Raw genomic sequence first — 21,007 nt, 5'->3', positions numbered from 1 at the left:
TTTTTTGCGGTATGCGGGCCTCTCACTGTTGTGGCCTCTCCCGTTGCAGAGCACAGGCTCCGGACGCGCAGGCTCAGCGGCCACGGCTCATGGGCCCAGCCGCTCTGCGGCATGTGGGATCTTCCCGGACCGGGGCACGAACCCGTGTCCCCTGCTTCGGCAGGCGGACTCTCAACCACTGCGCCACCAGGGAAGCCCCCAGGAGCCATTTTTTACTCTGAATAAAATGGAAACCATTGCAGAATTTTGAGCAGAGAAGTGACATAATCGGACCTCACCTTCAAGAGCATTGCTCTGGCCATAGTGATGTGAACAGACTGAAGTCTGGGAAGGGGGAAACAGGGAGACCAGTTGAACACTGACAATTCCTTTTGCATTCAGGAAAGTTTAGGAAATGAGCGCAAATGCTATTCCCCCTACCAAGATGCCTCTCCTAGTCCTCCCTAAGATGCCCCCTTCTCCTGGAGGCTCTCTCAACCTTTGTTCATGCATCTCTTCCAGCAATGGTCAGTCTTGTCTTTGTTCTGGGATTATTGGTGGGCTGTCCTCATCCCCCCAGATCATAAACTCTTTAAGAGCAGATGCCCAGTTGCTTTCACAGCTGTAGCCGCCCCCAGTACAGAGTGCTGTGCACATAGTAGAAACCAAGTCAGAATTTTCTCTAAGGAATAAGTGATCCCATCCCTCCATAGTTGAGCTGCCTTGCTCTTGCCTCTGAGGCTTCTTCCGGGCTGTGTTTCTGCCTGGAGAGCCACATCTCTTTGTGTTAAACGCTTAACCATCATGACAGCCCTAATTCAGTCTGTTTGCCATACTACACGACATAGCTTGTCAATGGCCTGCAAAGGCAGCCTGTCAGAGCTGGCAAGAAGCACATACCAAACACTGTTTGCCAAAGCCATTGGCCTCTCTGGAGGCTACTGAGAGCAAATTAAATGAGTAATTATTGAGTCCTTAAACATTTATTGAGCACCCACTGTGATGTTATGCTCTGTACTAGGCAGTAAGAGTATAAAAGTCAATAAAACAAACTTCTAAGGAGCTTACTGCAAACATAGGGTACACACCACATGCAAAGCACTGTAGAGGGAATAAAAATAAATAGAACTAGGTCCTTGTACTCCCAAGGACTTACCGTCCACCCATCCACCCGTCACTTATTCAGCAGTTACTTAGTGTACTGTGTGAAGGCTGGATGTACTGATGACACTGAGACACAATCCCTTTTCACAGTCCAGTGTGGAGACAGGGTAGTAAATAGGGGGGAGCTGGCATATGTAACAAACACAAATACAGTACAGGGCAGGTGATATAATACAGATGCAAAATAATTGGAGAACAGGAGAAGGAGACGTTCATTGCAGTGAGGGTCTGGAAAGGCCTTCAGGTCTAAGTGGGATTTCAACAGAAAGCTGAAGGATGGATAGAACTAACGCAGGTGGCAGGGGGGTGGGGAATCCGAGGGAATAGAATACTATAAGCACGGAGCATGTTTATGGGCCAAAAAGTAGTCAGTGTGGCGTAGTTCATGGGTAAGAAGCCAGGTGTTACAGGAGCAAAGCTGGGCTGAGATTGGGTTTGGATGAGCTTGAAGGCCAAGCTGAGGATTTTCCTCAGCAGTGGAAAGCCACTGATGATTTTCAAGGAAAAGAGTGATGTTACTAGATCTGCACTTTAGAGAGGCAGCCATGGCAATGTGGAGAGGCTAGAGAATGGATGCAGGGAGACCAATCAGAGGAACAGTAATGACGATTTGAACTAAAGTAGTGTAAAGACCCAGCTTTGAATGGATTTACTCATTCCTGCCCTTATTTTGTTCACAGACATCTCGATTATGTGCAAAACCTTGTATTGACTGAAGGTGGGGATGGAGCAGACAGGGAGAAAACAAAAATAAGACCCAGTTTATGTCCTTAAGGATATTATAACCAAGTGAGAGACATGGACCACTAAAACGCTACCACGGTCTTCCCTTGCTTCTGTCATGTGATACTTGGTTTCCCTCCTGTTCCCCACACTCCTCTGGCTCTAGTAGGGGTGCACAGTCTTCTGCCTGTACTCCAGGGGTCGCTTCAGGGCCTGGACACTCTCCTCATGCGTCAGGATATCCCAAGATGACTTCATCTTCCCTTATGGCTTCAAACATCAGCTATATGATGACGATTCCCCAATTTATCCCTAGTCCCAATCTCTCCCCGGAGTCATAGAGCTGTATACCCAAACACCCAACCAAGCATCTCAACTGATTGCCCACTGGCACCTCCAACTCAATTCATCCAAATAAAACTCATCATCTTTCCTTCTTACCCAAACGAGCTTCTCCACTTATGCTCCCTATCTCAATGCATAACTATCACTCTCCATTTACTGCCAAAGCCAGAAACCAGGGTATCATCAGTGCCTCATCTCTTGTACCCCTAAACCCAGTCTGTTATCAAGCCCTATCCAGTCTACATTTTTTTTTTTTTTTTTTTTTGCGGTATGCGGGCCTCTCACTGTTGTGGCCTCTCCCGTTGTGGAGCACAGGCTCCGGACGCGCAGGCTCAGCGGCCATGGCTCACGGGCCTAGCCGCTCCGCGGCGTGTGGGATCTTCCCGGACCGGGGCACGAACCCGTGTCTCCTGCATCGGCAGGTGGACTCTCAACCACTGTGCCACCAGGGAAGCCCCCAGTCTACATTTTAGGTGTTTTCTCCTTGGTGACTACCCTAATTTAGGCTACTGACTGATCTCCCTGTCTCTAGTTTTGCTCTGTCAGTCTATGCTCCATACTAAGCCAGAGAGATCTTTCTAAACTCCAGATCTCATACCATGCCCGTTTAAAAACTTTTTAATAGCTTTTCATGAATTTAATCACGGCCTATAAAGATTTGTGTGACAGCTCTTCAGCCTGGCTGTATGATATTCCATTGTATGGTGGACCATAATTTATTTAAGTAGTTTTCTAGTGATAGATGTTTGAATTGTTTGTAAATTTTTGCTACCGTAAATAATGCTATTGTTGTTATATATAGTTTATTTTGCATGTGTGAAAGTATACTGGATTAGAAATTATATTCATTTGTAATTTTGGCAAGTACTGACAATTTACGGTTCTACCGGTAACATATATGAGGGCCTGTTTCTCCATAACCAGGCCAAGGGCATATTGTCAAACATTTGGATTTTTTGCCTGTCTATAGGTGAAAAATGATATCTAAATGTAGTTTCAATTTTCTTGTGTATGAGATTGAGCATTTTTTTCATATGTCTAAGAGCCATTTATCTTTCCTTTTATGTTAACCATCCCATTTTGTTATTGGATTTTTGTTCTTTTTCATATTGATTTGAAGGGATTTTGTATATACCGAGAAAATTAGTCCTTTTGTCTGTGGTATGAGCTGCAAATATTTCCCCCAGTTTGCCATTTGTCTTTGTTTATGGTGTTTTTTGCTCTGCAGAAATTATAGATTTTTATGTTGACAGAATTGTCTTTTTTAATGCTTTGGGAAACTTTGTGCTATACTGAGATATTTTCTCCACTACAACATATAAATTTATAGTTTTACTATTTTACATTTATTTAAACACAATTGATTCATATGGATTTATTTTAGCGTAAGGACTAAAGTAGAGATACCACATTATTTTTTTTCAGGTGGCTACACAATTGTCTCAATACCACTTACTGTATAATCCATCTTTTCCCTACTGATAGAGAATGCCATCTTTATCATATACTAACATTTTAAATGTCTTGTGTCTATTTCTGGACGCTTTATTTTGTTGTCTTGATCAAATTGTCTATGCTTGCACTAGTGTCCTCTGGATTTTACTATTTTAGATATTGTAGCTTTCATTGGTTTAATATCCAATAGAACTATTCCCCTTTCATTAACTTTCTTTTTCAGAATGTTCATGGTTATTCTTGATGCAAAAATTTCCGTATGAACTTTATATTCAGGTTATATAGTCTGTTGGTATTAGATTGTGTTAAATGTATAGATTAATGAGAGCTGACGTCTTTATGACAGTGAGTCTTTCAACCCAAAAATAGAGTATGCCTTTCCATTTATTCATGTCTCCTTTTGTGTCCTTCAATAGCATTTTTAGTTTTGGGCACCTACATCCAGCACACTGTTAAGATTACTCTTGGTTACATTACATTTTCATTGCTATTGTAAATGATACATTTTATTCTCATATACTTTCTAATTGGCTGTTGTTTATTGACTTTTTATAAATTAATTTGTACCCACTTTGCTAAAATGTCTTATTTGTATTAGTTTTTCAGTTGATATCCTTGGATTTTCCAGGTAGGCTATTATATCATAAACAAACAATGGTAATTTCACCTCTTCTTCTCTAGTTTTTTTTATCTCATTCCTCTCTCTTCTGTAATTAAGTAGGCTAGTACTTCCAAAGCAGTGTTAAATAAAAATAGTCACAGGGGCCATCCTTGTGGAATACCTAACTTCAATGGGAATAATTTAGGTTTCCTCATTAAGTGTGATTCTGGCTTTCGGACTGAGATATATACATTTTGTCATGTTAAATAAGTTGGATGTTTCATAAAGTTTGTGATTCTCTACCTTGGGGACTGATATTTCAGAGAGATTCAGTCTGTATTTGAGACTCATCCTTTGCAAATGGTTTCTCCTCCCTTAGAGAAAAAAAAAAAGGTGTACAGATATCAAGTAGAGTTCATGTTGACTTAAAATGCATTGTGAATCCAAAGGCAACTTTGTACTGATCAACAGCTTTATTAAACTTGCCTTCCTAAGAAGGTATATTTGAGCCAACAGCAGAGAGATCCTGTGTCCTCTGACCAAGTGCCCAGAAGGTAACAGCCTTAGGTGAAAGAAAAACTGGTCCTGCTCTAGTGGATGGGAGCCGGGAAGGGCTGTGCTATCAAAGTCTGGGTCCTAGACTGACCACCTGGCAGGAGACACCAAGACCCAAGCCCTAAGAACAGTACCAACAGCTAACATTTTTTAAGCACTTGCTATATACAACGTACTTGTTTAAACAATGAGTGATTTACTCCTCAGAACCATCCTACAAAGTGGGTACTACTATTTCCCCGCAGATGATGGCAAACTGAGGCAAAGAAATATATTAACTTCTCAAGGTCACAAGACGGTAGGTGATAGAGCTAAGGTTTAAAGTCAGGCAGAGCCTGTATTCTTAACCACCATGTCCTAATCCCCCAGATGAAGGAGCCTGGGGCCCTGAGTAAAGATCCAGGAGAAACCATGATGATCGTGGCCTCCACGGTAAGCCACGTCTATCCAGGGATAGTGCTGCACTGTGAAAGATTACCGTGGAGCCAGGGACAGTTAACTGGAGGTTAGATGACTGGTGCCATTGCTAAGTTTTCTTTTTATCCATACTCTTCTTTTTGTTCCTTTGCTGGCTCCTCCTCTACCTTAACTTACATGTTGGAGTGCCCCAGCCATGGGTCTTGGACCTTCCTATTCTCTGTCTACACTGTCTCCCTAGGCATTGGCATTATCTTCATGAGAATGATTCCCTAATGTATATCTCCAGCCCAGGTCTCCTCCGTGACTGGACTAGTGTGCCCACCTCTCTACTCAACACCTCCACCAGGATACCTCACAGGCATCTCATACTTAACATGTCTAAACAGAACTCTTCATTTCTGCGCCTATACAAACCTCCCCCTCCCACAGACTTCCCCTTTCCCCTAGGTTTATTTAACATGCTTATTCAACAAATATTTATTAAGTACCTACTATAGCAGTGAACAAAACAGGCAAAACCCCCTGCCCTCATAGACCTTATATTCTACTGCTGGGGGACATATAATAAACAGGAAAAAAATAAGTAAATTACATCACACATTAGGAGAAAATAAATGCTAACGAAAAAACAAAGCAGGGAAGGGATACAGAATGCAGGGGATGGGGACTGAAACTTTTAAAAGACCAAGTGAGAGAAGCAGGAGATGAGGTCATGACCTCATGAGCTTTTACTCCAAGGATGATGGAGGATTTTGAACAGAGGCTTGATATGAGTGGATTTCCATTTCTTTTAGCTGCTGTGAAGAAATTGGAGGAGAGGCGGTAAAGATGAAAGCTGGGAGACTAGTTAGGGAGCTCTTGCAATAGTCCAGGTGAGAGAAGGTGAATTCAGGGTATTTGGATCAGGAAATAGTGTTGGAGCTGGTGAGGTATGACCAGATTCTGGATATATTCTAAAGAGGGGGGGTTGTCTCATATCCATCCAGGTACTCAGGCCCCAAATCTAGATCTTATCCTTGATTCTTCCTTTTCCCTCATATCCTATATCCATATCCATATCCATCAGTAAGTCCTTGTGATTCTACCTGCAAAATATACATCAAAGTCACTATTTCTGCCCATCTTACTGCCCCCACAACCCAGCTAAACCCCCTGAGTTTACCTCTCTCACTTGGATTGCTACAATAGCCTCTTCATCTGATCTCTCTCCTTCCTCTTTTGCCCCCCTACAATCCATTCTCCACAAGTAGACAAAGGGATCATTTAAAACATTAAATCATATCACAGGATGGATGCTTTTGCTTGTCATACTTTAAGGGCTTTCTAATGCGTTAAGAATAAGGGCCAAGGGGACTTCCCTAGGGGTCCAGTGGTTGAGACTCTGTGCTTCCACTGCAGGGGACATGGGTTCGATCCCTGGTGGGGGAACTAAGATCCTGCATGCTGTGTGGCATGGCAATAAATAAATAAATAAATAAAATTGTTTAAAAAAAGAATAAAGATCGGGGGCTTCCCTGGTGGCTCAGTGGTTGAGAGTCCGCCTGCCGATGCAGGGGACACGGGTTCATGCCCCGGTCCGGGAAGATCCCACATGCCACGGAGCGGCTAGGCCCGTGAACCATGGCCGCTGAGCCTGCGCGTCTGGAGCCTGTGCTCCACAACGGGAGAGGCCACAGCAGTGAGAGGCCCGCGTACCGCAAAAAAAAAAAAAAAAAAAAAGAATAAAGATCAAAATCTATACCATGAACTATAAGGCCTAATGTGATCTGCCCTGATGACCTCTCTATTCTCATCTACCTCCCTCTTTTTCTTGATCATCCTGTTCCAGCCACACTAATCTCCTTCCTCCTCCTCAAACTCACCAAGCTCTTTTCTGCTTTGGAGTTATGCTGTCCCCTCTGACTAGGTCATCTTAGCCCAGCTCTTTGCCTAACTGGTCCCTTATCAGCTGTCAAATCTCAATTCAATTGTCACCTCCTTAGAGACCTCCCTGATAACTCTCACCTAGTATAGCTACTATGCTATATCTAGTATAGTCCATCACACCTTGTATCAGAAAACACAATCTTTCAGGGGAAATAAAATAGGTTAATACTCATTAAGCAAGATCACAAATGAACACGGGACTCTTGAAGCAGAAGGCTATCATACACTGTCAGGGCCAGAAGCGCTAGCCTCCCATCTGACACTTGAATCGCCTGGCAATGTCCAGGTGATGTGTGCTTGACACCTCCACTGAGGGGACCACCCTAGCTGCTGGACAGTTTTGGAATTGTATCTTTCTTATTCTGAGCCGCAGTATGTTTCTCTAAGGCTATTACCCTTTTGTGCCCCTCCAAGGAAGCATAAAACAAATAGAAACCCTCTTTTAGAGGACAGTCTTTCTGGTTTCTCAAGACAGCTCTCACACCCCCAAACTCCCAACTTTTCCTGTAGTTTTGTCCTCCCATCTCCAGGGCACTCCTCCTCTGAAGGTGCATCCTTGGGTCGTCTTACCTCCCGGGGCCCACAGCTGCCTCCAGGAATCCAGGTGGGGTCGGGCTGATGGGAAGGGCACTCCTTCTCCCAGGGCCTCTACCTTCTAGAACCGCGGCCTACAACCCTCCCTCCGTTCCTTAGACATCAACCTCCCTGCCCCTTCTATATGTCACATCTCTCCGGCTAGAGGGAGCTCAACATCATCTCCCCGTGTTGTGCCTAGCACAGGGCCTGCCACAGAGTAGTTTCTCTAAAACCTTTGGTGGAATCAAACAATCCATAATTGGTCCTGAGAAACTATCAAAGAGTCCTAGATGTCTCAGGAGGCCGCAAGATTCGGAAGCCGAAATCTAGTCGGCCGCCCGGCCCCACCCTCGGGCCAGCCCCTTCCAGCGTTGCCTCATCTCGCTACTCAGGCTATCCTGCCCCAAGTCTCGCCTTTCCCTTTAATCACTTTCTCCAACCTGGATTCTATAATCCCTGACGCCTCCCTATATGTTGTCCCAATTGGGAAAGCCTTTAATTTTGGCTGTTAACAAAACAGCCACACCTTCGCTACCACGGCCACGGCCACGCCCCCTTACCCAAGTTACCGGGGTGAACCGGAAGGGGTTGCGCAGCCCTTAGTTCGTAGACCCGGAAGTAGACGGGCCTCACGGAAGCCGGCTTTGGCCCTGCGGCTGCTGCCGTCGCCGCGGAGAAATTGTTGGAGCTGGCAGCCTAGGAATGGTGAGACCTCGCGGTTCGCCTCTGAGTGTTCTGAGCAGAGTTGGGGATGAAATGGAGTTCTCCAGAGTGCCGCTGGGGACGACACCCCGCCAGGTTTGGGGCCCCGCCCCGGGAGCGCCCCGATAATCTGCGCATGCGTGGGCCGGACCGGGCCAGAATCTGGTCCTAGAAGTTACGCATGCGCAAAGGTGGCATGCCGAAGGTGGGGTGAGAATTGGTCTGGGAGTCACCCTTTCCCCGCCACCGGCCCGTGGGGCTTAAACCAAGGCTGCGAGGGCATCGGGGTTCACTCGGTGCTTTGCTTTTGCGTTGCAGGGCTGACTTCGTCACCACTCCTATCCCGAGCCCGTGAAACAGACCTGGACTAATCCCCTACTGTGGGTTTGCCCTTGGGGGGAGAACGAGGGGTGGAGGGCCGGAGAAGGCAGGCGGCGCTGACCCTGCCCCAGTCTACCCGCGGAATCGGGCCCTTCACCCTCTCCCCAGGTGGCAAGATTCCCAGCCGTATCAAATGGTACGGCGCGAGGAGCGCACCTGGGGGCAGGGCTAGAACGCTGCGCGGAGAGACGCCCTGGTCAGAAGGGGCGGGACTCTCCGAAGCGGCGCGCTCCGCAGAGTCCCTACTACCTGAGTTCTCCGGGCTTAGGCGAGGGCCCCCCCCAGGGTGGTTGATATTTGCTCAGTTCCCAAGCCGCGTTTTTTAGCTTCCACGAGGTACCACCCATTAAATCTTCAGCCAGAGCTTCAGATGAAAAAAGTGAGATGGACTGGTGGGAGTTCAATCTCCGTTTCCTTTTCCCTGCTTTGGGCTTGGAGGGGAGCTGAATGGGCAGCTGACAAAAAGTGAGCCAAGAATCCCTTGTTTCTTACTAGTTTATAGTCAAGGCCCTTAACCTAGGAGCTATGAGTAGAATTAGAGTGGTTTGTGAACCACTCTAATGTGTACATTTTTCTAGGGTCCATAGCTTTTATCACTGTCTCAGAGATGTCGGTGACCTTCGAAAGACTACTGGTTTATCAGGGTCATATTGGCAGAATATATTGTGTCTCTTCTCCTGGTGTTTTCCCTAGCTTATGGGATCCTGGGGACCTGTTCCAGTATAAGGAGGTGAAGCTGGCCAGTTCGAAACCTGAGCCTCAGGGAGCCTCATTTCTCCTTTGCAGAATCTCTTCTCAGCCTCTAAGCTCACCTGGTCAGAATCCTTGGATGAACCTGTGGGACCCTTCCTTCTAGCCCTGTGGTTTGGAACCAGTGGCTTTGGGACTGTGAGAGGATGGACAAAGGTAGTATGAGGCCGGGCCAGCTCCCCAAACGCTCAGGCGCCAAGCATCTGCTGATTCCACCCTGTGCCTGGCACGTGTGTCTTTCGGTCCTGGCTGGGCATTGCCACCTCCCCCTGGGCCAGCACCACCCACGTACCTCTCAGCAGAGGCCACAGTTGACTGACTTGCTGTTGAGCTGACGCTCTTTGGCATGGCTGCATTTTGATGGCAGAGGGAGCAGTTATGCCCAGAGCCCGGTGTGTCGGCATCACCAGTCTGACCTGAGCACCATGTGCTGCACGACATGACACGTGGCACCGGGAGAACTGCCCAGCGTGGAAGGTCTGGGCCCAGATGGGATCTGGATGGCCAAGGAACTCCCACCTTAAAACTTCAAGTGTCAAGGAAGCAGGGGAGGGACCAAGAGGGCTGGTAGGGGAAGGGGGGCTGAGGAGGGTTCCCATGTGCAGAGGCTCAGGGCTCTGCTAGGCATTTAGGAGGCCTGGGTTCACCACTTCTCTTCTTCTAGATTCTCAGGGGCTGCTAGATTCATCCCTGATGGCATCAGGCACTGCCAGCCGCTCAGAGGATGAGGAGTCACTGGCAGGGCAGAAGCGGGCCTCCTCACAGGCTTTGGGCACCATCCCTAAACGGAGAAGCTCCTCCAGGTACTAGGGTTTGAAGGGCCAGAGGCTGAGACTGCTGCATGCCTTCACCCCTGTTGGGAATGGCTCCCTGAGCCCCTCTGGAGCCCAACTGTTGGCAGACTCTTGTGCTTTTCCTGTCCCTACTAAGTCCCTCCCAATGAGACTGAGAGCAAGGGAGGGAGATCTTAGGTTTTGGACAGGAAATCTTTGTGGTACAGTACACTGTCATCTCAGGGGTGGAGCATAGCAGTTCCATGCCCCATCCACTGAGCCAGAGCAGTTAGCATCCTACCTGCTGGGAACCTGCTCTACTTTGGGGGCTGGGTGTGTGTGAGTGGGTACCGGGGATGGGGCACAGAGCGTTCACTGGGTAGGACTATTCTCAGGTTCATCAAGAGAAAGAAGTTTGACGATGAGCTGGTGGAGAGCAGCTTGGCTAAGTCCTCTACCCGGGCAAAGGGGGCCAGTGGGGTGGAACCAGGGCGCTGTTCGGGGAGTGAACCCTCCTCCAGTGAGAAGAAGAAGGTAAGGATTGGGAGACGTGGGGAATGGAGAGGGGTGGGGGCCAGTGCCAGATTTTGTGTTTCCCCACAACCTTTGCCAGCTGGCAAGAGCCCTGCAGAGGAGGCTTGTGAGAGGATCAAGCTGCCCCGGCCCACCTCAGATGCCTCCCTCCTGGGAGCCCATCTCTCGCTACTCCGCTTTTCTTGCTGCGCCCATCACCACCCTGTCAGTGCATCCTGTGTCACATTCTGTGTGGGAGGCACAGAGCATGCATCTATTCTGGGAGCAGACAGCCTGTTCCGAGCATTGCTGGCTGTAAAAATAACCCCCAGGTGGCATTGCTCTGGCCCCAGACACTGTACCAGCAAGAGTGTTTTCCTGGTATCCTCCCCACCCACCCTCCATGCTGGGGTTGGGGGGCGCCACCAGCAAAAAGAAGACCCCATATGGTCAAGGACTGTGTAGAAGTACTTTGATGGGGGCGGGAAGGGGGAGGGATGGGCACTGGAAAGCTAGGCCCCCTGCCTGTGGCTTGTTGTTGGGTGGGGCTGGAGCTGCCACACAGTGTGCGAAGCTCTAGGCCTGAAGCCCTAGCTGCCCTGATGAGCTCACTCTGCTCCTGCCCTCTGCCCAGGTGTCCAAGGCCCCCAGCACCCCTGTGCCGCCGAGCCCAGCCCCAGCCCCTGGACTCACCAAACGTGTGAAGAAGAGCAAACAGCCACTCCAGGTGACCAAGGATCTGGGCCGCTGGAAGCCTGCGGACGACCTCCTGCTCATCAATGCCGTGTTGCAGGTAGTGCTTCCCACCACAGGGGTTGTGTTTGCCTTCTCCCCACAGCCTCCAGTTCCCAGCCCCCCATCTAGCCCGGCAGTGTCCTGTAGGTGGCCCGGGAGGGTTCTTCCCAGCTCTGAGGCTGGAGCAAACCACTCTGGGGCCTTGCAGACCAATGACCTGACATCTGTCCACCTGGGCGTGAAGTTCAGCTGCCGCTTCACCCTGCGGGAAGTCCAGGAGCGCTGGTACGCCCTGCTCTACGATCCTGTCATCTCCAAGTGAGTGGGCTGGCCCCAGCAGCGGCGCGGTACTGGGGACACCAGAATTTGGCTCCTGAACAGAAAGAATTGTACAGGGGAGGGGCCTGGGAGGCAGGGCTCCTTGGGGTCTTGTATCTTCTGAGATGATACTGGAGTCCTGCCAGGCTTCAGGGGGAAGCTGCTTCCTGATACCAACCCTGCTAATCCAGGCTGGATGTCAAGGAAGTAGCATGAGAGAAAACACCACATGAGTGCCAGGAGCCCTGTTCTACCACCGTGTGCTTTGTGGTTTGGGGCGGTCACCTCCCAGCCTTCCCACACTGACCTCCCACAGTTTCTTCCTCCAGAAGAAGGAGTTGGAACAGAAGAGCACCAGGGCCTCTTCCAGCTCCAACAGTCCGAATACACCTATGCACACACACAACACACACTCTTCCTTCTCAGTCACTTCGTTTGATATCATCAGAATTCGGTCGAATGCTTAACACCCATCTTCTACTCCACAGCCCTTGTCACCACTTAAGCTATAGCCACAGCCCTGATATACCAGGAAATGGACAGGGCACAGCTTGGGAAAGAGGAGGTGGCTAGTGGGTGGCAGCTTTGGCCAAGTATGGAGAAAGTTCTTGGGGCAGGAGCAGCAGCTGGTCTCAGGATCTCCCTCCGGACTGGCCTGTAGGCAGCTGTGCCCTTGAGCCTCTTCACGGGGTTGAACACAGGAAGCTGAGTTTTCTGAGTTGCCTGTTGATGTTTTCGGCAGACGCACGAGGTCACAGGTCCTGTGCTAAAGCCTTGGGCTCTTCCTGTAGAGGGCCTGGATCTTTGAGTTCTGGATCTCAGAGGCCTGCAGGCTTTGGAGAAGTAGGAACCCCAGATTGCTTGACACCCTTCCTTCAACCCTGCCCTGCCCTCTATCTCCCTCCTGCCCAGGCTGGCCTGCCAGGCCATGAGACAGCTGCACCCAGAGGCCATTGCCGCCATCCAGAGCAAGGCCCTGTTTAGCAAGGCTGAAGAGCAGCTGCTGAGCAAAGTGGGATCGGTAAGGCTGAGGGCTGGTAATGCCGAGGGGCAGGGCAGGAGCCGGCTAACCTGGAAAACTGACTGCGGGGAGGCTCCACTGCTTGGAGACGCACGTACACCTGCAGGGCCTTTGTGGACCGGGTCCTCAGGGAGAGCCAAGCCTGGCTTCCTGGGCGGCAGTAGCTATCACTTTTTCCACCTCCTTCTGGGGACTGGGGCAGGGGGCACGGATGGTACAGCAGAGACAGGAGCAAGGAAACCCAGATGCCCAGAGTGTGCTTCTTGCCCTCCAGACCAGCCAGCCCACCTTGGAGACCTTCCAGGACCTGCTGCACAGACACCCTGATGCCTTCTACCTGGCCCGTACTGCCAAGGCTCTGCAGGCCCATTGGCAGCTCATGAAGCAGTATTACCTGTTGGAGGACCAGACAGGTAACTGGGCCCAGGAGCTGGCAGAGTGAGGGTGCGTGTATGTGAGTGTGAAGGGGGCTGGACACAGCTGCCCTCAGGTGCCCTGTAACAAATCCCTCTGTGGCCCCCAGTGTCTTGTTCGTCTCTCTTTGCAGCAAAAACCACTTCCTTCCAGAGGGAGGGAAAGTGGCTGGAATGGTCTTAGGATCATGGTGAGGGTAGCCAAAATTGCCTAGAATCCTGAACAAAAAGACTAAATGGCAGAGTTGTCTCCCACTTCTTGACTTTTTTGGTTTTTTTGACATGTTTTACCATTACATAAATAATAGTATATTCTTCACAAGTAACATTCAAACATGAGTAAAATGTGAAAGTCCCTTCACCGCTCACCTGTCCCCTTTTCCCACCCACTTTCTCTAAGGATTTCTGCCTCTTCCCTCTCTCCACACTCCTTCTCACTGCCTCTCCTTCCACCAAGCATTTGTGCTGTGGGGCTGTCTTCAGGCCATTCCCAAATCCCTACAGGGACTTTAACCCAGGCCGCCTGTCTTTCTCCTTTCCCAAGGGCCAGAAAGCTTCCTCTCTTCCCTCACCAGCAAAACTCTCACTCTCCTAATAACAGATACTAGGAAAGCAGTCTGATTAACCTGCAGGAAGCTCTTCAGTTAGATTTGGGTTTCAGGGTCAGACTTTCACAGTCCAAGCACACTTTACTTCCTAAAGATTATTGCACGTTGGCTACTATGTAGTTGTTCATACTGTTCTGAAAATGAAGCTTCAGTTCTGCCTGTCACCTTACTCGCTAGGCCCTGCAGCTTCTGGATAATAAAAGATTCCTACCAGAGGATTTTAGGAAATCTTGTCAGGGGAGGCCCCATCTTTCCTTCCTGAGGATCTCTGCAATTTAGTGCCCAGTGGGCAGCCGTCTTTATTCCAGATACCTGCTGCTGCCTCAGGCTCAGCTATCACTGACCTCCTGCAGAGAGAACAGACACTGGATAAAGTTTATTTTTGCTGCTGTTGCTAGCTCCTTTGTCACTATTTTAAAAGTTACCATGTGTATATTTGTTTTTTTGTTTGTTTGTTTTTAACAAGTTTATTTTATTTTTGGCTGCATTGGGTCTTCATTGCTGCGCGCAGGCTTTCTCTAGTTGTGGTGAGCGGGGGCTACTCTCCATTGCAGTGCGTGGGCTTCTTGTTGCGGTGGCTTCTCTTGTTGCGGAGCACGGGCTGTAGGCACGCAGGCTTCAGTAGTTGTGGCACGCAGGCTCAGTAGTTGTGGCGCCCGGGCTTAATTGCTCCGCAGCATGTGGTATCTTCCTGGACCAGGGCTCGAACCCACGTCCCCTGCATTGGCAGGCGGGTTCTTAACCACTGCGCCGCCAGGGAAGCCCCTATTGTGTATATTTGTTAACGTAAAGGTATAATATTTCTCTTCAAGCGTCGTCTTATGTGGATATTTGATTTCTCCTTTGCTATTTCATGCTTGGAGTCCCTAGGAACAGGGAGTATACACTGCTTACCTATCAAGTCAGCTGAATACTAGGTTGGTAGGATTCAGGCAGTTCTGGCAGGGTGACTGCCCCAACCCCATCTCCCCACAGTCTGAACTAAGGTGAAGGGTGGTGGTGGTGGAGCATTTGTGGCTCCCATGCAGCCCCCCTCACTTCCCTGGCAGTGATGATACCTCAGGGGTTGTCAAACTCCTCAACCAGCAGTCTCACTAGCTAGTCGGAGCTGCTGCTGAGCAGATGCTGCAGCCCTGGGAACAACTGACACTAAGGCAGGAGTTCTCAGATTTGGGGACCCCAATCGCTTTTACATTTTGACCAGAAAAGAACTGAAAAACTTTCATAAAACAATATTTATCCTGAATACATCTGATGGATTCTGATATTATTGCATTCCATCTCTTTCTTTTTTTTTTTTTTGGAAAAAAGTGAATTTCATGACCTGTTAACGTGTCATGACCTACAATTTGAAAACACTGGCTTAAGGCTCCCTTCTGACACATCCTGAGTGAGACTTGACAGGCACGTGCCTCTCAGCCCTTTGCCGAATGTGGCAGAAAATGTTTGGGAGCATGTGATGTGGTAGAAGAGGCAGTTTGGATTTGCAATCAGGAAAGCAGGCCTTGATTCCTGGCTGTGTCCTGAACTAGTCACATAGCTTAACCCTTCCTCCTGTATCTGTTTTCTCATCTGTAACGTGCAGCTAATAGTAATGCCTTCCCTATGTAGTTCAAGGCTTTGTAAGTGAGAACTCTTCGCACACTGAAAAGAGCGTGCAAAGGTCAACTTTTTTTTTTTATTATTTTATTTTTATTTATTTTTGGCTGCGTTGGGTCTTTGTTGCTGCACACGGGCTTTCTCTAGTTGTGGCAAGCGGGGGCTACTCTTCATTGAAGTGCACGGGCTTCTCATTGCAGTGGCTTCTCTTGTTGCAGAGCATGGGCTCTAGGCGTGCGGGCTTCAGTAGTTGTGGAGCGCAGGCTGTAGAGCACAGGCTCAGTAGTTGTGGCACACGGGCTTAGTTGCTCCGCGGCATGTGGGATCTTCCCGGACCAGGATTTGAACCCGTGTCCCCTGCGTTGGCCGGCGGATTCTTAACTACTGCGCCACCAGGGAAGCCCCAAAGGTCAATTTTAATTCCCTTCACTTTCTAGAACCACCTCTGCCCCCCAGCAAACCCCAGGAATGCTTTGTGCCAAAGTAGCGTGCAGTCTGATCTGCATGCATGCTGTTACCTGTATCAGGTTAACTTTTGTTGATTTCAGCACGAGGCTGTCCCCATGGGCTGTCTTTACAGTTTGTCCTCTTAGTTCATTTGTCTGCTCAGCAGCTTGCGGTTGAGTAGGAGCATTGGCGCTGACCCTCCCTCTGTCCTTCGTTCAGTGCAGCCGCTGCCCAAGGGGGACCAAGTGCTGAATTTCTCCGACGCAGAGGACTTGATTGATGACAGTAAGCTCAAGTGAGTGGCTGGGGCCACAGGCAGGGCCCCAGTGTCTCCGCAGGACAGAGCTCCCTGTGCTGCCTGGCCCTGCCTCTCCTGCTGCAGGGAACGGAGGAGCCCAGCCCAGACTCGGCCTGGAGCTCCAGTTGTAGCTGTTAGTCTCCCTGCTAAGCGCCCTCCCCGGCCCCCCACCCCCGTTGTATCTTACCCCCACCCCAGGGAGGGAAGCTAGGCTAAGGCCAGAGGAGCAGCCCACGGGACCACTGGGCTGAGGGACTGAGGGATCCTACTGAGCCCAGTAGCACCTAATGGTGATGGCAGGTGAGCTCAAATTGGAGTCTGATTCATCCTTCCCTTCTCGCCCCCCAGGGAAATGCGAGATGAAGTCCTAGAACATGGTGAGTGTGCCCTGGTGGGGACAGTGAGGGGGTGGGAGCTCCTGCTGGAACAGAGAGAAACAGTACAAGGTGCTGGTTACCTCAGCGTGTCCTTCATTACCACCCCACCTCACCCCAGAGCTGACAGTGGCTGACCGGCGTCAGAAACGAGAGATTCGGCAGCTGGAACAGGAACTGCATAAGTGGCAGGTGCTGGTAGATAGCATCACAGGTGAGGAGGCCGGGGGGCCAGCAGGGTCGTGCTCCAAATCCCTTCGCCCCTCCCTGCGCCCCCTTGGCTGCTTAGCTGGGTTCACCCTCGTTTCCCAGACTTCTGGCTCCTTTCCCTTAGTGGATCTTGCCCTGGCTCCCTGCCTTCCATGCTGTGGCTCTCAAGAGTGGGCTCCTCTCTGACATGAGCTGCTCTCCCCCAGGCATGAGCTCTCCGGACTTTGACAACCAGACCCTGGCAGTGCTGCGGGGCCGCATGGTACGGTACCTGATGCGCTCGAGAGAGGTGAGGCCGGCCCAGCCCTCGCTGTCCTCATCCCCATCCCCACCCCTACCTCCCCCTTCCTAGGTTCCCCTCCTCCATCGATCTTCCCCTCACTGCCCTTTCTATGTCTGGTCCCTGATTTCTCATCTTTCCTGGGCCTGTGTGGACTCCTCCCCATTCCTCAGGTTCCAGCCCTCACCTGCCCCATTTCCCCAGATCACCCTAGGCAGAGCAACCAAGGATAACCAGATTGACGTGGACCTGTCTCTGGAGGGTCCGGCCTGGAAGATCTCCCGGAAGCAAGGTACCAGCGGGAAGCAGTGTGAGGATGTTGCTCCCAGCCTCTCGCTGCCCTCCAGCCCTGGGGCTTGGTCTCCGTGGGAACCTCAGGGACTGGGTGGGGCTGAGGAGCTGGCATTTTAAGATCTCTAACTTGGGAGTCCTGGGTGCCTTCTAGCGGCCCCAGGAAGCAGAGGGAACATGGGGGTTTCAGGCCCTCTTCTGGCCTTGCCCCCATCCCATCATACCCCCGTCCCTCTCTATTCCCATAGGTGTCATCAAGCTGAAGAACAACGGTGATTTCTTCATTGCCAACGAGGGCCGGCGGCCCATCTACATCGATGGACGACCTGTGCTGTGTGGCTCCAAATGGCGCCTTAGCAACAACTCCGTGGTGGAGGTGAGCTGGGGGGAGGTGGAAAGGCCGGGATGAGCCCCATGGTGTGGTGAGCAGCGTGTGGGCCTGCCCCGGCCCCCAGTCTCACCCCCGCCCTCAGCCACCCTTCTCTCCCGCCCGCAGATCGCCAGCCTGCGATTCGTCTTCCTCATCAACCAGGACCTCATTGCCCTTATTCGGGCCGAGGCTGCCAAGATCACACCACAGTGAGAAGTGGTGGCAGGACCCCTGGGCTCTCTCTGGCCTCAGTTTCCCCTGCCCTCCCAGACCCCTGGAGCTGGCAACTCAGGCTCCTGGAAAAACCAGAGGGGGCTGCGGGAGACTCAGCTCCTGGCCCCTTGATCTGAGCCTCTGCGGGAGGGCGGGGCTGGCCCTGGGGAAGCCCCTAGAGGCTGGGCCCCTCAGGCTGCCTTAGTGCCAGAGCCCCTCACCTTCTCTCTGCAGAGGCCCCTACCCTCTCCCCCAGACGCCCACCTTGGCTCCGTGTCTCCAGCTGGTTAGCTTCAGACTTTTCCTTTATTATTTTTCTTTTGTAAATACAAAGCACTGAGTTCCCAAGTAGTTTCTTTTATTATTCTTTTTTTAATATAAAAAATGTGGGGACAGGTGAGGCAGGGGCACATGCAGGGGATAGCAGAACCCCTCCTTGGCCTCAGGCCACTGTCCCCCAGCCTGCAGAGGGAGATGAGACGTCAGAGGAGCAGGCTGAGGTGAGGAAGGGCCCCAGGAGTAGGAGCCCAAAGATTCCTAGCCTGGGGCCTGCGGCTGAAGAAGTTCTAGCCCTCCCTGTGAGAATCCGGGGCCAGGCCCTTGTTTGTTTGCTCTCAAGCTCCCTGCCCTGAGCCAGCGGGCAGCACGGAGTCCCGGGGTGGCTGCCACCCTTCCTCCACCCCGAAGCTGGGCAGATGGCAGCATGTCTGGCAGCAGCTTTGGGGCTGGCGGTCAGACCCCTGTGCCTTCTTCCTGGGTCCACTGGACTGTGCCAGAGCCGTGGCAGCCAATCAGCACCATCTCCAGGCTTTGGGGTTCCCAGGGCAAGGCCAGGCCCCCTGCCCCTGGCGGCGGCTCTCCGGTACTGGCAGCCTCGGCCTGGTTCATGGGCTCCGGGGGCCCAGTCCTAGCCCCTTCTTCAGGAGGCGGTGGGCCTGGGGTGCTGGGCTCGGGGCAGAGTTCTCCTGAGCCTGGGGGCTCTGAGTCAGAGGTGGAGGTCCAAAAAGCTGTGGCTTGAGGCCAGGGGGAGCTCTGAGACGCCGGGGGGCCCCAGGGCCAGGGTGCCACGAGGGGAGGGGGCCCTGGACGAGGGTGGGGCCGGGTCCCACTCAAGACAGAGCCAGCTGGGGGCTGCAGGCAGTAGGAGGACGTCCCAGTGTCCACACACAGAGGCTGCAGGAGCCCAGAGGCGCTGGCCGGGCAGGGCCCCTCTCCTGACGCCCGAGGGGATGGGCCCTCCCCATGGGGTGCCAGGATGAGCTGCACAGCCTGGCGAAGGGACTGCAGCCCCTCCCGCATCTGCAGCACCTGCTCAGACAGCTCCATCACCTGCAGGGAAGGGAGGAGGGTGGGAGGAGGGTGTGGTCAGTGGGGTGGGGACCTCACAACAGCAGGCGCCCCCACCCTTGCCCCTCACCCACCGCCTGCCGAAGCTTGTCCAGCATGTCTGTGTTCCTCACCTCGCTGGGCCCAAGGGGGACAGTGAGCAGGCTGTTCTCTGTGGACAGTAGGGTGGGGTTACCAGGCAGGGCTGGTGAATGAAGACAGCGTGGGGTCCAGGCCTCCGCCCGCTTAGCGCAGACCACACTGGCCTGGCCAGGCCTGCTGCCGCCAGGAACAGCCACTTACAGCCTTACCTGAGTTGCTGAATTCTGTGCAAACCGCCAGGGGGCCTCGGGCACACTGGCTTGTGCTTCTCCCTCAGGAAGCTGCCTTTGTGCCTGTCTCTTGTTCTGTCCTCCAGGCAAGGGGACACTACCTGGGCCGCCTGGCCTGCCCAGGGGCCACTTCCAACTCTGCTTCCCCAGTCCTGTTCCCCCCAGTGGGCCAGACACGGTGCTGAGGGTTTCAGCACCATTATCTCGTTTAACATGCACAACCACCTTTTTACAGATGGGAAGCTGGGGTGAGAACCGAGGTCACACAGAGATCTGGCAGCAGAGATCTCACCAAGCTCCATTCCAGCTACCTTCCAACACCAAGGTGCTGGTCTTACCCACTGCCCTGCCCAAACCATGCAGGTGGGTGAGGGCAAGAGGGCACCCAAAGTCTGTGCCCTGCCACTTTCTCAGAGGCTCCCAGGGCAAAGAGGCTGCCCTGCCAACTTTCCCCCGGACCCGGGCCCCAGTACCTGGTCCGGGAGAGGGGCTGCTGCTACATTCTGGGCCAGACCGCCTCACCCGGAAAGAGAACTTGGGCTGGTCAGAGCCACAGCCGTCCTCAATGCCATCTACTACCCTGTGGACACAGAACAACAAATCAGTTGACAGACAGCCACTGCAGTGTTTCATGGGACAAGATGCCCCACTGTCCGCAGAGGCTGCAGAGGCTTGGAGCTGGGCCGGGGACTTGGGGCCCCAAGCGAAGGGTAACACGTGGTCCCTCCCACTAGGAGCTCGCAGTTTCACTAGGGATTCAAACTTGAATGAGGTGAAACAGCAAGAGAGTTCTGAGCAGTGCGTGGCATGAATGGTGGAACGGGGGCAGCAGGGAGGAGGAGGAGTCAAGGAAGGCTTCTTGGAGGAGGCTGGAGGGACAGATGGGCATCCAGGGCAGGGGTGTGCCTGGCCGGGGCCCCAGCCCTATCACTGCAGCTCTGCCCAGAGTTTAGTGGCCCAGAGCTCGCTCACCTGGGGCTCAGATCTGGGGGTACATTCCATGGCACAGAGGGCAGCCGCAGCCCCTCTAAGCTCTGAGGGTGAGCAGAGGGGCCGGCCTCAGCCTGCAAAGCTCCTGCCCTGCCCGGCCGCCCTCTGCCACCCAGCGGGGGCCGGGGTGCCGGTCGTCGTGGTGATAGCAGCTTGGCGGCCGAGGAGGATGAGGTGCAGCTGGGGGACAGCAGGGGGCTGGAGGGCTCATCAGCTGGGGCTGGCGAGGCTGCGGGGCCCTGCTCCCCGTCTGTCTCCTTCTCCTCCAGTGTGGACATGAGGGTGTTGTCGCCGCTCAGGGAGCTGGTGTCCACCTGAG

At 52.1% G+C, this 21,007-nt stretch overlaps 2 protein-coding genes across 5 annotated transcripts in view; one reads left to right on the top strand and one right to left on the bottom strand.

Annotated features, from left to right (window-relative positions):
- Positions 1-8,328: 8,328 nt before the first annotated feature.
- MCRS1 (microspherule protein 1) lies at positions 8,329-18,391 on the top strand. Of its 3 annotated transcripts, none has more exons than XM_027106181.1 (16): positions 8,361-8,449; positions 8,765-8,963; positions 9,614-10,054; positions 10,242-10,380; positions 10,746-10,884; positions 11,498-11,656; positions 11,807-11,916; positions 12,829-12,937; positions 13,212-13,350; positions 16,224-16,299; positions 16,651-16,679; positions 16,798-16,890; positions 17,093-17,175; positions 17,371-17,458; positions 17,706-17,833; positions 17,954-18,391. In XM_027106181.1, exons 4-16 carry the CDS (start codon positions 10,271-10,273, stop codon positions 18,038-18,040), a joined length of 1,350 nt encoding a protein of 449 aa, XP_026961982.1. In that variant the 5' UTR covers positions 8,361-8,449; positions 8,765-8,963; positions 9,614-10,054; positions 10,242-10,270; the 3' UTR covers positions 18,041-18,391. The 3 variants fall into 3 exon arrangements, with proteins under 3 accessions (XP_026961980.1, XP_026961982.1, XP_026961979.1); XM_027106178.1 differs by having other exon boundaries at positions 8,362-8,449; positions 9,614-9,733; XM_027106179.1 differs by lacking the exon at positions 8,765-8,963 and having other exon boundaries at positions 8,329-8,449; positions 9,614-9,733.
- KCNH3 (potassium voltage-gated channel subfamily H member 3) overlaps positions 18,382-21,007 on the bottom strand; it is a 19,176-nt gene continuing 16,550 nt past the window's right edge. For both annotated transcript variants that reach the window (XM_027106176.1, XM_027106177.1), the window contains exons 12-15: positions 20,671-21,002; positions 20,172-20,278; positions 19,462-19,538; positions 18,382-19,369 (exon numbers count right to left, since the gene is read on the bottom strand). In XM_027106176.1, the coding sequence (XP_026961977.1) occupies positions 18,773-19,369; positions 19,462-19,538; positions 20,172-20,278; positions 20,671-21,002 (1,113 nt within the window). In that variant the 3' untranslated portion in view covers positions 18,382-18,772. The remainder of the gene's footprint in view (positions 19,370-19,461; positions 19,539-20,171; positions 20,279-20,670; positions 21,003-21,007) is intronic.

This window comes from Aethalodelphis obliquidens, unplaced genomic scaffold, assembly GCF_003676395.1.
Source record: "Aethalodelphis obliquidens isolate GAN/ISIS:26980383/991018 unplaced genomic scaffold, ASM367639v1 scaffold8, whole genome shotgun sequence".
NCBI lineage: Eukaryota > Metazoa > Chordata > Mammalia > Artiodactyla > Delphinidae > Aethalodelphis > Aethalodelphis obliquidens.
The sequence above is the reverse complement of the archived record's forward strand: the minus strand, read 5'-3'. Positions and strand labels throughout refer to the sequence as shown.